The sequence below is a fragment of the Heteronotia binoei genome, chromosome 4 (assembly GCF_032191835.1).
Source record: "Heteronotia binoei isolate CCM8104 ecotype False Entrance Well chromosome 4, APGP_CSIRO_Hbin_v1, whole genome shotgun sequence".
Lineage (NCBI taxonomy): Eukaryota > Metazoa > Chordata > Lepidosauria > Squamata > Gekkonidae > Heteronotia > Heteronotia binoei.
In genome coordinates this window covers 104,363,745-104,380,922 of record NC_083226.1, presented here as the reverse complement: position 1 = coordinate 104,380,922, position 17,178 = coordinate 104,363,745, and the positions used below count along the sequence as shown (strand labels likewise).

General features: G+C 39.6%; 1 protein-coding gene across 1 annotated transcript in view; it reads left to right on the top strand.

The window, feature by feature from the left end:
* SLC25A46 (solute carrier family 25 member 46) overlaps positions 1–16,306 on the top strand; it is a 29,940-nt gene extending 13,634 nt beyond the window's left edge. The window contains exons 6-8 of the mRNA XM_060235623.1: positions 2,179–2,235; positions 2,719–2,776; positions 14,206–16,306. Coding sequence (XP_060091606.1) covers positions 2,179–2,235; positions 2,719–2,776; positions 14,206–14,784 — 694 coding nt within the window. The 3' untranslated portion in view covers positions 14,785–16,306. The remainder of the gene's footprint in view (positions 1–2,178; positions 2,236–2,718; positions 2,777–14,205) is intronic.
* The last annotated feature ends 872 nt before the right edge of the window (positions 16,307–17,178 follow it).

Below are 17,178 nucleotides of genomic sequence, written 5' to 3'. Positions count from 1 at the left end.
TTTTTTAGAGAAGGAATTTGGATGTATATTCCTACCTTCTGAAACCTAAAGAGTCAAGCTCAAGAATATACACTGGAGTGTTTTAACAGACTGAAAATGCAGCCTCTCATCTCAAAGATTCTAAGACTTTGTGAAAAGCTTAAATCTCTCACTTGCTGTAAACCAGATTAACTGGAGTTTGTGAAATTACTAAGTAACCTCAGAGTTGTTATTGATTCATCTCAGACATTTTCCCCCTGATTCCACCCGACTTTCCCCCCTCTATATTGAATAAAATGCTTTATTTATTTTTAAACATTTAAAAGCCTCTCTTGTGCCATTTTCAGAAGTATAAGTTTAAGAAGGGGATCTTGTCTCTTCCCTCAAGTTCCTTGGCTGAGCCAGCATCAAAATATAATAAAGTGACAGGGTGGGATAGCCATAAACCTTCAAATAAGAAGAAAATAAGCCAGAAAGGAAGGGGAAATGGAGGGGAAATCCCTGAGCGTGAGGAAGGGAAGGGCAGGATCGCCATGGGGGGTATATTGATCTTGTTACCAAATTTAATTGTACTGATTAATGGAAGTTCTGTAGACAGAAACTTGTCACTGCATTACTGTGAAGTTCTTCATGGATCCTGTTTTAACCCAGAGCAGCACTTCGGTTATTCTTGTTTGCTTTATTGGGTGCCAAATGCAAGCATCTATGCTATTCTACCTTCACTAGCTTTTCCTAACAGTTTCCTCTGCCTGCTTTGCTTTGCTCTCTGGCTTCTGGGATTATGGAATCTTTTCCTGTGCCCACAGTATGTGAGAATTTTAACTGGCTTTAAAACATGGAGGTTTTTCCTCCAATCTTTTGACATTTAGGTATGGGATAGAATTTCTTTAGTGGATGAAAAGCAAAGCTATGGCAGAAAGTGTTTCATATTGAAAAAACTAGAAATGAGTGATGAATTAAATAAAAAAGTGTATGATGATAAAACATATTATGAATACATATCAACTCATGAAAGTGCATACCCTACCACAAATACAGTTATGAATAACAAAATGTATTTGTAGTAATTGAAATTTTGGTACATCCATAGTGTTGGCAGAGCCATAAGTAATGTACCTTGAGTGTATTGCTCCAAGTATAGAGTGAAAGTTGGCCAGCCTATCTGGTTTGCTATTGAAATGATAGAATTTATACAGGAAATCTGGAATAGATAGAGCACCTGAGGATACAGTTTTTGCTCCATATGAGAAAAGTCATGCTTAGACCTACATGGTCTCAGGATTAGAAAGAAAAGGATCATTTGAAATATAACTGACAATTTCTACCATTCTAGAGTAGTGAAGGGAAATAAATGGGTAAATACAAAACAAGAAACAATTTTGTTGTATATTTGATGACTATAACTATCTGTTCATAATGTTTTTAAAGATAGTTTCTTATAAGCCTAAATAATAAATTGTAGTACTCTGTAGAAGACAAATAACAAATGGTTGCAGTGGAAAGTACCATCAACCTGCAGCTGACTTACAGCAACTTCCCATTGGGTTTTCAAGGCAAGAGATGAGCAGAGGTGGTTTGCCATTGCCTTCCTCTGGAATTCCTGGATAGTCGCCCATCCAAATACAACCAGGGGCAGCCTTGCTTAGCTTTCAAGACGTGGTGATATTGGGCTAGCCTGGGTCATCCAGGTCAGGGCAAGTAACAAAATCCCGTACTGAATTTTACCAGGACCAATTTTCCTCCTTGTTTTCACTCCCTAGTCTCTCTTGGTGTTAGTCAAGGAGTTCAGAGGAATTTACAGGCCCATTTTTAAGCTGCGCCATTTTATGAACATTTAACAGCACTAAATCAATAAAGGTGCTAATAGTATATTTTATAGGTCTCAGCTTGGTCTTTCATCATAGTACATTAAATTTTCCGAGCAAAAAGTTCTAAAGCAGTGGCCCATTAAAATGCTTCTTGCAAACAAAACAAGAAGGCTCATCATCTCTGTTCTCTCTTGTGCCTGGGGATGTTAAATGCATTCCCCAGTACTGAAACAAAGTGTGTATAGGGAAAGGGAAATATGTCTGCTTTTCCACTATAAGTGCTCTACTGGAGTTTGTGTACGTTCCTATTATAAGATCTAAAACAGTGTCTGTTGTACTATTATGGAGTTTATTTTAGTGAAAGCTGATAAATCGCTGTTTTAATTTTCAGAGAGCTTTCATATAAGTGGAGTATCCGACAAATAGGAGGACATCTTTTGCTGAAAGGGTAGGTAAAGCTGGTGCATTCCTAAACTTTGCTACTGAAAATTTGTTACTTTCTGAAAATAGATACCAAAAACAACTTCATCTCTAATAGACAAAATTAAAGATTAAATGCCTGACTGATCTATAGCGTCACAGCTACAAATTCTGTGAGCCTTTGCCTGGTCCCCTCATTTTGTGCATAAAAATGCGCATAAAAAGGGGTACATTTAAGCTATTGCATTTGTGTTTGTGCATTTGGCATCTAGAATTGGGGCCTTTATAGCTGAATTCACAGTTCCATATGACTTGCATTAATTAATGGATCTGAATGCTAAGGAAACACAATCCATGCAATTTAGCTCTAAACCAATTTATTCCACACAGGCTAAATTAGCTTAAATCAAAATATCTCTGTTTAATTGGCTGCTTGATTGCACTGTTTGAGAACACTGTAAGTGGCAGATGTCATTGTCACAATATGAACTGTACTTTCTTATTCCTTTAGGGTGACCTATGTGATAGCAATGCCTTTTTATTCTGCAAGTCTGATTGAAACTGTGCAAGTAAGTTTAATAATGCCTCTGTGTCCTGTTGTCTCATTACTCAGGTTGAACGTGTCCTAGCATAGTCTAGTGTTGCGGCTTTGTATACTGTTTGGAATGCATTGTTCCAGTTTGAAAGAGGTGGGGTGGTGCTATTTCTAAATTATTTAGGTTAACAGCAGAATCATGAGTCTTACTACTGGCCATTTTAAGTACAAAATTTATCTTATTTTGCCTCCTTGTGTCATGAGTCTGAAAAATTGATTTCGCTAATATATTTAATTGATTTCGCTAATATATTTAATTGGCCATTCTTGGAGCTTATACATGAAGTTAGTCTATTTCAGGAAGGTTTTTTTTAAAAAAATAATACAAGTTGTGTTTCACAGTGAAGCTAGTACTGTATGTTCCTGAAAGAAAAACAACCCTGAATATTAAGGTGACCTTCATTTAAAAAAATAACAGTACACAAAACATTTGCTGCTGTACATTTATTGTTTTACTTGCTGTTTTACTTGTTAGCCGCCCTGAGCCCAACTGAGGAGGGCAGGTTATAAATGCAAATAATAAATACATACCTGTAACTTTTTTTTTTAACAGAAAAAGTTTTTATTAAATGAAACAAACATACAATAAAACAAATCACATAAACAAAAATCAAAATACATACATATATACATGAAATGCAAAAAACAAAAAAAAAACCAATAACCCACCACCCGGAGCCGGAGGGGTCTATCCATAGCTCAGATTCCTCATATCTAATCCCATGCTATTTAACCATGAGTAAAGTGGGCCCCATGTTTTTTTACAAATCTGTAAATCTCCCTCTCTTAGTCTTGTTAACACGTCCAGTTCAGCAGCTTCTAAGAGCTTAAATAGGAATTCATTCTTATCCGGTACTTTGGGGGATTTCCAATACTTAGCATATAGTAACCTGGCAGCCGTAATCACATGTAATAATAATTTTTTAGATGGTTTCGACATTTTCTCTTGCACGACACTCAATAGGTAAAGCTCAGGGGTGTGAGCGAATCTTAATTTAAGGATTTTCTGGCACCATTCATGGATTTGAGCCCAAAATTTTTTCGCATGTTTACATTGCCACCAAATATGAAAAAGGGTACCCTTTATTCTGCGACATTTCCAACATTTATTGGAATAGTTGGTATATATCTTTGCCAGTCTAGCAGGAGTCAAGTACCAACGATAGCCATCTTATAAAGATTTTCTTTAAAGATCGCTGACTTAGTCAATTGAATATTTTGCCGCCAAATTTCCTCCCATTCCTTCAATTCAATATTGAAACCAAAATCTTTAAGCCAATTAATCCAACACTCTTTAACCACCTCGTCCTGCATTTTTCCCTTCAGTAGCCGTTTATAAACCTTAGAGATGAGTTTCCCATCATCTTGCAAGATCGCATCCAATTCATTTAATGTATTATAAAACCCCACTAATTTATCAGCTTGATATTTTGAGTTAATTTGCATTTTGGTCCACCAATCTAGTTTGAGGTTCTCATCCTCTAATTTAAGTTTATGAGCATTATCTAATAATGTGCCATAGTTGTAGTTAAAATCCCAGTTGTAAACATTAGGATGTACGGAGGCTTCGACTGGGGAAACCCAATAGGGTACATGTGTATAATGTATTTTTTTAACTTCACTCCTTATTTTAAAGATAGACTTCCTTATTACGTGTCTTAGAAATATGTTATTTTCCGTGGGGGCCTGGTACCACAGATATGAATGCCATCCACGGGTTAGACCGTCGCCCTCCAACAATAAAAGTCTTTTGTTCTCTAACATATACCATTCCTTAGCCCAAACTAAGCAACAGGCTCGGTAATACAGACTCCAGTCCGGTAGAGCTAAGCCGCCCCTTACTGTCTTGAAGGGTTTTAAGCCTAATTCTTGGCTTTTTGTTTTGCCAAATAAAAGCTGAGATGGCCTTATTGAGTTGCTGAAAAAAACTTGAGGATAGTGAGATTGGGATCATTTGGAATAAGAAAAGTAATCTAGGTAAAACATTCATTTTAATGGAAGCAACCCTACCCAGCAATGAGATTTGTAAGTCTTTCCATCTAGCCAGGTCTTCTTGGATTTCTTTTAATACTTTATCATAATTATCTTTTTGTAGAGATCTCAAGTCGCTAGTTATATATATGCCTAGGTATTTTACTTTCTTCTCGTGTTGAAATCCAGATTCTTTTTCCAAATGGGTTATTTGGTCCCTTGTCATGTTTTGAGGTATGAATTTTGTTTTCAAGACGTTTACTTTAAAGCCAGATACTGTGCTGTAATATTGGAGTCTCTTTTTGAGCCGAGCTATAGACTGTATAGGGTCTTCCACCGCAAGCAAAACGTCATCAGCAAAAGCTTGAATCTTGAAACAGTTGTCCTTAATTTTGAGCCCTTTAATTTCTTCGTCATCTCGGATGCTGTTTATCAGGGGTTCCAAAGTCAAAATAAAGAGAAGCGGTGATAATGGACACCCCTGTCTCGTGCCTTGTTGTATTTCAATCGCTTCTGTAACATGTCCATTAATTTTTATACCGGCTTTTTGCTTAAGATAGATAGCTTGCACAAGTTGGATAAACTTCCCGCCACATCCAATTGCCTTTAATGATTTAAATATAAACGACCAATTGACCCTATCAAAAGCTTTTTCTGCATCTAACATGATGCCCGCAAACTGTTTGTCTGGGTGCTGCCGATAGTATTCCAATATGTTAAGTAGATATCTTATGTTTGGGCCCATCTTCCTGCCGGGGATAAATCCTGTTTGGTCAGTATGGATTACTGACGAAATCACGTTTTTAAGTCTATTGGATAAAGTCGTGGCATATATTTTATAATCAGCATTTAAGACAGATATAGGTCGGTAGTTTTTGACCTCCTGCGGATTTGTTCCCTTTTTGTGAATTAGAGAAATTATTGCTTCACTCCATGATGTTGGAATTTTAGCAGTTTCTTGAATGTCTTCTATAACTTCCTTATAGGGAACTAACAATACTTCTTCAAAGGTTCGGAAAAATTCGATGGGCAGACCGTCCGGGCCTGGGGATTTATTTATTTTTTGTTTTTTGAGGGCTTCACTAATTTCAAACATTGAAATGGGTTCCTCCAATCTGTCTTTTTGTGTTTGTGTTAAACGCCAAGTTCGAACCTGCTCTAGGTATTCTTCCTGGAATTGTTCCGGGATGTCTTGTTTGGCGTATAGATCTTGGTAATAATTGTATATTATTTCTTTTGAGTGGTTTGCGAGACCTCCTCATTACAGTTATTTTTGAGAGAAGAAATAGTATTTTTCGCCCTTTCCTTCCTTAACTTATAGGCAAGCCATCTGCTGGACTTGTTAGCGTATTCGAAATAGTGTTGTTTTGCCCATTTCAAATTTTTCTCTGTTTCTTCTGTAAGAATCAGATTAATTTTATGTTGAATAGTTTGAATTTTTAATTTTGATTCTTTAGTATTCCTGACCCTTTGTTGTATTTCTTGGTCCTTTAATTGTGCCAATAGATCCTGGTAAGTTTTCATCTTTTCCTTCTTTCTTTTTGCTAAATAGCAGATGGCGGTCCCTCTAAAGAAGGCTTTGAAAGAATCCCATATAACTGGCATCGAAGTATCTTTCTTCAGATTATATTTGAAAAACATTTGAATTTCTTTTTTGGCTTTTTCAGTAAAGGTCTTGTCCTTTAATATTTGTAGGTTAAGGGTCCAACGCGTTTTAGGCCGAAAGTCTTCTAGGTTGATTTGTATGGGGTTGTGATCTGCATATATTTTTGGCAATATATGTGCTTGTGAGATTGATAGACCTAAAGTCGCTGATAGCCAGCACATGTCGATTCGCGACCATCCCTTGTGTGCATGGGAGAAGAAGGTGTAATCTTTAGTTTGGGGATTTTTGGTTCTCCATGCGTCAATCAAATTAAGTTCTTCCACTGTTTGGATAAAGGATTTTGGTAGCACATTCCGGAATTTGGTCAATTTGCTGGGGTCGTGTTTCTTATCTATACTGGGGTCGAAGATTGCGTTGTAATCCCTCACGATGCAGTAGTTATCTGCGTTGTATTCAAGCAGTTTCTGATGAAGTGAGGTATAAAATCTCTCTTGGCCATCGCTGGGGGCATAAATATTTCCCAGAATTGTTTTGCCACCATTAATTTCTACTTCAATTAAGAGGATTCTACCTCTCTCATCAGTGTATAATAGTTTAGAGACAATATTTTCTTGCACATAAATCGCAACCCCTCTTTTCTTCTTCGAATCGCAGGAACAGTAGAGTTGGCCTAATTTTTTATTTTGTAAAAGTTTTTTATCGTCTTTCTTGATATGCGTTTCCTGTAGACACACGATTTGAGATTTTGTCTTCTGTATTTGTAAAAATAGCTTCTTTCTTTTCTTGGGTTCATTCAGTCCATTGATGTTGACCGATAAGATCTGCATATCCTTTCTAGCCATCATTCTGGGGGGCATTTACTATCAGATATTTTCCGTTTCTCTCTTTGCATTTGTGCCCTCGTCTTGACTCTTCCATTGGTTTTTTTGGGGGGATGATCCAACCCCTCTGCCTGATCCTCACCAGATCCAGAGTCTTGGCTGTCCAATTCCATGAATTTAGCCCAAAATTCTTCCATCTTGTCAAGTGTAGTTAGATTGTATCTTCTTGACTGGTATGAGAAGAAGACTCCCTCCGGAATCAGCCATCTGTATTGTATATTATGTTGTGTTAACCAGGTAGTCATCTTCTTATAGCCAAGACGCCTCTGTCGTATTGACCAGGGTATGTCTTTGAGGACTTTAATGTTCTTGTCATCCCATTTCAGGCCCTTTGTTCTTGCCAATTTAAATATTTTGTCGCAGGTTGTGGTACGTGTAAATCTAACCTGGATTTCACCTGGGAGGTTAAATTTCTTGATATAGGGAGAGGCCACCCTTCTGGCCCATTCAATATCCGCTTTGCCATTGCTTAAAACGTTGTCTTCCTCTGCTGTTAATAGTTTAAGAATCTTGTTTTCTAAATCTCCTCTCTCTTCTGGAATGTCTTGAAATCTCAAGAGAAGCTGCTTTATCCATCTCTAACCTCGCTAAGTGATCTTCAAGCTTACCCAAACTGGCCTGATTTTCTCTTGTGTTAGCAGATGTAGCGGCCTCTCGTTCCTCAAGCTTGTCAAACTTTGCAGAGAGCTCATGCACCTGTTGCGTGTTAGCCAAAAGTTGTCTCTGAAATTCTCCCAGCTGTTGATTGGTTTTCCTAACCTCACTCATTAGGTCAGTCTTCACATCTTGTAATGCAGCTTGATTTTGTTGGAAACCTGTTGTCATTAAGTTTTGTAATTTGTCTAGGGCCTCTTGGGTAATAGTTGGGGGGGGGGTTGGTTTGTTCCCCCCAGATGGGGTAAATTGAACACCTTTCTTAATTTTAGTCTCCATTCTTAAGCACACAAAGAATTGAATCTACCAAGCAAAAGTATTATCCACTTTCCTTTAAAAGATATCTAGGAGTTATCTTGTTGCTACAATCTACGTTAATTGGTGTATAGTCGCTATTGTCATTAATCAGTCAATCTAACACGTTGGACGGTCTATGATCTTACATCCACTGTCAATTAATCTGTTATCTTTAACCAAGTATCAATCAGCCCACTAATACTGATCCCAACACTAATTATAACTTAATTAATTAATCAGTTACACAGTTAATCGTCGAATCATCAATCAATTAGATCAGTTAATTCATTAGTAATTAACACTTATAAATTTCAAATAATCAAATGCACAATTAATTCTCAATTCATCAGTTAGTTAAATCAGTTAGTTGATTACTTCAAATATATTGCATTATTTAGTATTGTAACCTATAGTCCTATAGTCCTCTTTCTTCCTTTCTTCTAGTCTTCTTACTTTCTTCTATCTTCTTTCTTCTGTTCTTCTGTTCTTAGTGATAATAGTTATACATCCAAACGAAAACAAAAACCACTCTTCAAGAGAGGGGGGGCCGCAAAGAAATTGCTAAGAACCCCCCCCCCTTCCTTCTTTAGAGTCCTCTATGCCTCTTGCCTCTCGCTCAGTCAGTTTCTCACTCCCCCTGTACAGTAGAGGGCGTCGCACACAAACGAATAGGCTGCTCCTCTTAGTTGGGCCTCAGTTTTCCCTTTACCTCCTTAGTTGAATCTGTATCCTTCCTATACTTTTCTAGCTTAATCGCCACCCTCCTTGGCCTTCTTATCAATTCCGTCTCTCAGTACCCTTCTCCACCTTCTTCTTCCGTTTATAACTACCAACTTGTTCTACTTGCCACTGTCTTTCAATCTCTTACTTACAGTCTGTCTCCTCTGGTCGCGGGGTCTCAGCTTCTCTTCTGCCTTCTGTCTTTCCCCAGTCAGCTCTCGGCGCCTCCGTCGCTCCCCAATCAGCTCTCCGTCCGTTACACGCGTCTCGGCCTCCCTTCTGTTTGCCGTCCTCCCGTCTCTCCCTAGTCAGCTTTCCACGGCCCTCCAGTCCAGCACTCTCCAACAGTTTTCCACGCCGTCCACTACTCGGGTCGCAGCTTCTCTTCTGTCTACCGTCTATCCGTCTTTCCCCCAGTCAGCTCTCAATCTCCGCGCCGTCCGGAACACGTCAGGCACCGCTTTCGGGGGGGGAGGGGGGGTCGGTCGTCTGCCAGTCACAACTCTGGGGTGCGCTCAGCCGCCACGAGACCAGGCTCTGGCCTTCGCCTCACTCTGCTTCCCTCTGCTACACTGGTCTCACCTCCGGTAGTGGAGAACCGTCGCCATTTTCCCCCTGTTGTCTCCACCGTCTCTCCCCTCAAACAAAAGCACACCGACGTTTGTCGGGCAAGGTAGGCTGCCGTTATATTTTAACTTGCCCCTTACTTGCCATTTAAGATATCTAAGTAGTTGGGAAATTGCCAAAGTTCCAGGAATGAGAGTTAGTTTTCCCTCTAACAGCTCATCTCCGGTGACCTAGTAAGACGCCGAAGCGTTAGCTAGCTCCGGACAGGAGAAAGGTGAGGGATCTGCAGGGAAAGCCTCCGCCTCCCCTAAAGTTTCCCAGACCAGCTCCCCAGTCTATGAAGTGTCCCCTGACACTTCTATGGGGGTATCCTCGCAAGGAGAACCCCCCCCCAAGAGCTAGATAAACAAAGCACTCACCGGAGCTCAGTGAGAACGCTCTGCTTCACTACGCCATGAACCGGAAGTCCACATACCTGTAACTTTTATGCAGATTTAAGATGACCTTATGTGTTTCTTCATGGCACTTGTAGGGGAAAAGCCTTGTCTTTTATTTCAAGAAAATCTGCTATATTTCACTTTAAGCGATTGCAAACCAGGGTTGTGCAAAAAAAAAAATGGAATTTTTTGGTTTGGGGTATATTGAACCCAAAAACTGGTATTTATTAATATTCCCAAACCCCAGTATTAATATGGTATTGGGGTTTGGGAAATATTTGGAATTGCCAAATTTTTTCAGCTCCGTTATAGGCAAGGGTCCCTCCCCATATATGATAATGGAGAATCGATCTGAGCCTCGGGAGGGGGGGCGTTTTTTGAGGTAGAGACACCAAATTTGCAGCATAGCTGCTAATGCCTCTCCTCAAAAAATCCTCCAAGTTTTAACAAAGATTGGACCAATGGAGGAAATAAGAGATCTGTATTCGGCTTAAGTAATGCATTATTTATTTGGTTCAGTTAATACTGAATGCACACTCCTATTTCAAACCACTTGAGGGCGCACTTGACCCTCTAAAATACAAGATTAAAAGGAGCAATACTAAGTAAAATAAGTGTCATGTTAAGGTTAAACAAAGAGCCCCATGGCGCAGAGTGTTAAAGCTGCAGTACTGCAGTCCTAAACTCTGCTCACAACATGAGTTCATTCCCCAGCAGAAGCTGGGTTTTCAGGTAGCCGGCTCCAGGTTGACTCAGCCTTCCATCCTTCCGAGGTTGGTAAAATGAGTACCCAGCTTGCTTGGGGGGAAAGTAGATGACTGGGGAAGGTAATGGCAAACCACCACATAAAAAGTCTGCCGTGAAAACTTTGTGGAAGCAACGTCACCCCAGAGTTGGAAACTGCTTGCACAGGGGACCTTTCCTTTCCTAAGGTTAAACAAGCTATTTTATGGCAACATCCATAGTGACTATTACTGTGCCCTGTGTATCTTTGTGCTTTTGAAATGTTCTGTGGATTTTTCTGCTGCATAGATGAAAAATCATGCCGTTTTAGTTTTGAACTTCCAAACAGGTCTTCCTCACATTAGGAGTGAAAAGATAAAGGGTTTAAATGAAAAATGCTGCCTTCTCAGCAATATGGCATAGTTGATATGAGAGTGTTTAAATCATAAATTTTTTTGCAAGAGAAGATGATGTATATAATTTTACACAAACACACAAAAATCAAAGTCTTCAATTTATAACTAATATCCAGCCACAGATTTCTCTGCCCCTCCCCCCCAGGCTCCCATGCAAATGAAAAGTCACAAAACAGGGCGACAAGGGATACCTATCCCCATATGTTCCCCAGAGAGCACTGAGATCTAGCTCTCAAAACCTTTTTAAAATCCCTGGGCCAAAAGAGGCTAGACTGAAGACAACTAGAGAGCAAGCCTTTTCAGCAATGGCCCCCCGATGGTGGAACCAACTTCCAGAGATGGTGCGAGCCCTGCGGGACCTGAATCAGTTCCGCAGGGCTTGCAAAACCTCTCTGTTTCAACTTGCTTTCGAGATAGAACCTGGCTAAACGGATCTGTACCCATCCAGCCATCTTGTCCATGATTGTGATCGGTAGCACTTTATAGCACCTGTTTTATCTATTTAATTAATTAATTAATTATGTAACTGTATTTTAACTGAATTGTAATTTTAAAACTGTTCATTTATATTGTATTTCATGTATATCATGGTCCTCCATGTCTGTGAGCCGCCCTGAGCCCGCCTTTGGCGGGGGAGGGCGGGATATAAAAATAAATTTATCTTATCTTATGTTTTGCAGAACAATCCATAAAATTTAGAAACTACAATAGAGGGATAAAAACTATAAAACAATGTCTCAGTATAAACAGACACTTAATTGCACTCAACAGTAGGAGATGGCCTGCAAACCTTGCAGGGGGAAATCCTGACCTGCCACCAATGAATGAGCTGTCATGTCCAGGCCTCACCTTGGATCCCAGCTGTGGTGGCAGTGGTGTCTGAGAGCCACTCTGAGGCTGGATCAACTCCCAGCATCTGCCACTGCCATGGTGCCACTGATGTAGCCAAGCCTGGAGAAGGTTCCAACATGCACTCTGACAGCTGGGCCCACAGTGGCTCCTAGTATCTGCCCCAGCCAGACTCAGCAGTGCTGCTGGCCTCTTCTACCCTTGCTGCCAACCTCCACCATCAGTCTAGAAAACCATAAAACCTCACCATGCTCAGTGTTCTTCTGTAAACACTGTTTTACTTTGCAGGGGATTTAAAACCCCTATGTGTAGAGAGAGGGGGTTATTTTCAAATTTTTCTGCAAGCCTGGGGAGTCTCCCAAGTGTGCAGGAAAATCTCTTTTGCCTCCACAGTGCCCTGACACATGGATTTAGATATCTGCAGATGGTGGCTGCAGATAGCAAATAGTATATAGATAAGAAAGGGAAGCAGCAGGAGGGAAAGGAGAGCTCATGGGGGTAGCAAGGGGTAGATGTGACGGAGCCAAATCTGTCCCTGCTTGCACTCAGCCAATCAGGGCCTTTGGAACACTTGTGATGGGGGAAAAGGGAAGGGAGATAGAAGAAAAAACTATTTAACTAATTTTTGTTCAGGGAACGTTTTGAGGTCCATTAGGTTAGGGCAGGGATGTCGAACTCATTTGTTATGAAGGCCGGATCTGACATAAATGAGACTTTGAAAGGCCAGGCCATGGCAAGCTGGGCCGTGTGTGTTCCTATTTAAGATTAGGTAGCAGAGATATAAACTTTATAAAGGACACAGACACAATTAAAGATTTTTTTAAAAAAAAACCTTAAAATAAAACATGCTTAAAACATCATAACTTGTTGGTCTTAAAGATACTTTCTTTGTATTTCTCCCATGGGATCCAGGGAACTGTGCAAAGGAAGCTCTGGCTCTTTCCTTCCCCAGGGGACCAGGAGGGGGAGGAGCCTCAACCAATGGAAAAAACGGAGATTTTGCTCTGTAGATCCTGTGCGATTGAGCAAGCCTTGCAAAGCAAGCTGTTATGCAGAAGGACGCAAGAGAAAGAGAGAGAAGGAAGCAGATGACAGCCAGTTGCTCAGGGGCCTGATAGGAGCCCTCTGAGGGCCTGATTTGGCCCCTGGACCACATGTTTGACACCCCTGGGTTAGGGCTTTATCTCTACCTTGGTGGGAAGATGACTGTTTAGTGTGACCTGGCATGGCCCACACTGGTTTAAGGTTCTTGTGCATAGTCTTTCTGGTATATTTGAAAGGCAGACAAAGGTCTGCATTTAAAAGGCTTCAAAATGTTAAGGAACCTATGGAAAAACTTAACTCTGACAGTCAGAAGTAGTCTGAGAATGACTGTAACTCTCTCCATTTAGAAATAATAGTTTTGTTACCCAGGGGGTTTTGTTTGTTTTTTTAACAGGAACTCACAGGAACATAGTTCTGGCTGGCTTGGCATCAGGGGGTGTGGCCTAATATGCAAATGAGTCCCTGCTGGGATTTTTCCACAAAAAGCCCTACCGATAGCTATACACATTTCATTACTCCATTTCACATTTGTATAAAATTGATATTAAAACATGCATAGTTTATTTTTCCTTACCAATTCTTGTTTTAAAAATCTCAATTGTCCTTCATTGTTAATCCAGGGCAGACAATATTAACCAGGGGTGCTACCAAGGAAAGGAGGTGTGTGTGCCTCCAAAGTTCCATCATGATTTTCCCCAGGGATGGCTAGTTGTAAATAGCACCAAGTACTGACAGGCCATTGGATAGATATTTTTGGCCTCTTTTGCAGCTGCGTTTGGTGGCATAGCAGGAAAGCATGGTGTTGTGGGTGGTTGTCCTCAATTAATCCCAAAATTGGTATACTCTGCCTTCCAGGTACACTGAAGGGGGTGAAAACTGGAGACAGAGCAAGAGGATGGAAGTAATGACTTGCAGGGAAGAAGGAAATTTCTCTTCTCTGCAGGTCCTTTCATTGTATGTATAATAGCCAGTAATAATGATGGGAAATGAAATTATTTCATCAGTTTCTATGGGACTATTAAATGGTCAATGTGGTTTTCAGGCTCCAGTGTTGAACTAAGATGTAGAAACCTAGAGGTGGTGGACTGGTTTATCTACAGTATGTCCACCAATTTGTTTGAGTTCCAAACTTCCGCAATGTGCACTATAGATAATCAAACTGAATTTGTTTAAATATCTCATGGTTATCGTACCAATATGAATGAATGCCTACTGATTGTAAATATTCTTTCTTGCAGAGTGAAATTATTCGGGATAATCCTGGGATCTTAGATTGCCTAAAAGAGGGTATAGGCCGAGCAATGGGTTTTGGAGTGCCCCATAGCAAACGGCTGCTCCCTCTTCTGGCACTGACCTTTCCTACTGTTCTGCATGGAATTCTGCATTACATCATTAGTTCCATTGTCCAGAAAATAGTCCTTGTACTTCTAAAAAAGGAAAATCCTTCCAGTCTCACAACAGAAGGCACCAGTTCTGTGCAAAGCATGCTGGATGCTTATTTTCCAGAACTTATTGCTAGCTTTGCTGCCAGCCTTTGTGCTGATGTCATGCTGTACCCACTGGAGACAGTCTTACACCGCCTTCACATTCAAGGGACCCGCACCATCATTGACAATACAGACCTTGGATATGAAGTTCTTCCTATCAATACTCAGTATGAAGGAATGAGAGACTGCATCAATACAATAAAGCGTGAAGAAGGCATATTGGGATTTTACAAAGGGTTTGGGGCTGTGGTTGTACAATATACATTACATGTAGCTTTGTTACAGCTCACTAAAATTCTTTATTCCACACTGCTTCAGAATGTTTCTTAAGGGCTAATAGATAATGCCCCTTGAAAATTCACATCTTGAACTGATAAGCAAATGAAATCTGAAAGATTAGAATTCACAGTGATAGTTTCTTACCAGATAGGATGCTCCTTTGTAAATAGAGACACAAATTCTCCTATGTCCTTTACACAGTACCTGATCAGAGGAAGATGAAAAGATGGCTTTTAAAATGGTGAAATATCTGATGAGAAAATATTTTAAAATCTCTGTTGTTTGGAGGGTATGATTTGCAGACAGTTATTGATATAGCTTCAAACAATCCTACTGGCTGTTTCTTCAGCATAACCTCCATTTGAAATGAATGGTACCTCTACAGAAGTACTACTGTACTTCCCTCCAAAATGCCTTTTCTGAGGCAGTTGCACAATGGATTACTTTTTCGTTTCTGCCTGTGTCTTCAAATGAGAATTACATTGACTATATTTGGATGCTTTCAAAAACTGGGTAGAATGAATTTTGTCAGTGCTTACTATTGTTTTTGTTTGTTTTTTCATGTAGCTGCTCTACAAAAGGATTAAAGTCCCAGTATTTTTAAAACATTGTTATGGTCAAGGACATCAATATTGGATTTCCATTGGTATAATAGCATGATAATGATTTCTTCACATTTTTCTGGAAAACACCATGTGATGTCAGCAAGCAGCTAAATTGCTGTTGCTTTTTCTAAAGAGAAATGTCTGTGATTAAAATTGATAAGAATCTTAGTTACGGATGCTCCCCAAGTTTAGCTTTAGAAGGGGAATATTAATAGGAATGCAAAGCAGAAGCAGAATGTCATAAAAATAAAAACTGGGAAGTCAATCCTTTAGAATACATGGCAGGAGGTACTGTTGAAATCTAATGGACCTCACTCTCCCAAGAAATACTGTATGGTTTGTGTATGAGTATTCAGTCATAAGCCTTTCATTAGCATTTATTTCCAAATTTTACTCAATTACAAAAGGACTCACTAGCCTCTCATGTAGTCAGTTTTTAAACTGTCAACACTGAAGTTCCTCTGAAAGATCCATGAGTGAATTTGGTGGTATTTTGCTTTCTAGCAAACCCTCTATTTGTGGTTTTAGCCATGTACACCTTTTATTTATTTTTCAGGAGTAGGTAGGCTGTAGAGCAGAGCTCTGCTGCCTGTTTTAATATAAAGCACTGAAATTTATTTGCTGTCTAAAAGCACGGATTAGGCTTTATAAGTACTAATGCTGATCACTAAATGTCCTATTTTGCTTCTGTGTCAATGCTTGATCTAATGGAGGTTTTTAGAAAGATGTGTTTGCAATACACTAGCATGCTAAAACAACCCTTGGAAAGCTCCTGGCTTTCTTACAAACAAACATGTATTATAAGAGACTTGGTGTATCTGTGTGAATCCAGTAAATTAATGTGCATATTCAGACTTCATGTACAGAAGCTTTTGTTTACAAATGGCTGTAAACAAAGTCATTGACCAGTTTTGTCACAAATCAAATGTGTGCCCGAGTTGCATTAAAGAACAATTGCTTTGCATATACTTTGTGTGGTTGTTATAACACTTAGATGTTGGAACTGAGAATACAAGAGCCAAAACTTCTGTTGAAGTAGATTTAAAGGTGCCACTTAATTTCAGTTTTACTTAGCTACAGCAGACTAAGGTGGCTACTTTTTTGCAAGTATTAGCCAGCAAAATAAAACAGGATTTGTAATAAGACCTGCTCCATCAAACCTCTGCAGAGAGTTGAAAACAAGTGATGCAAGGGACTTTTTGGCGTACCACGCAAATAGGTTTAGTCATGATGTGCTGATCACCTGGAAGCCACTGCAGGCTTTTCCAAATTAATTTTATTGGCTTAATTTGTAGTTTGCCCTTTTCACAGACTTGGATAAGCTGTGTGTATTGCAGGTGGCCAAGGTACATTGCATAATATGAAAATAGTGTATGCAACATAATCCAAAAGTGGGATATGGCACATTTGTCTGTCACTTAAGTACATTGAACAGGCAGGTTCCTACTAACTTTGAAATGCTAAGGAGTGCTGAATGACTACCACGATGTAAATTGCTGCTGAGCCTGAGAGAAAACAGAATTTGGGCTTAGACTGATTAATTAATCCTTGATTCTGGGAAAGTTCTTCTGAGATCCAAGCTCTGTTGACTGGTGTGCTTCAAGAATTTCCTTTTGTTACTTAACACTATATACTTAACTTGTTCTATAGCCAGTTTGCTATAGAACAAATAATGCCAAAAAAATCACAAAACGATATAATGCTCAAAGATTTCTTGTAGCTTCAACTTAAGCTAGAAGTAACCATGAAGATTTGACATGCTAAATTTAAATACACTGTTGCCTCATGGCAGCATAAATTAAACTCTCCTTGGTTCTTAGACAAATGTGTATCTTTAGAT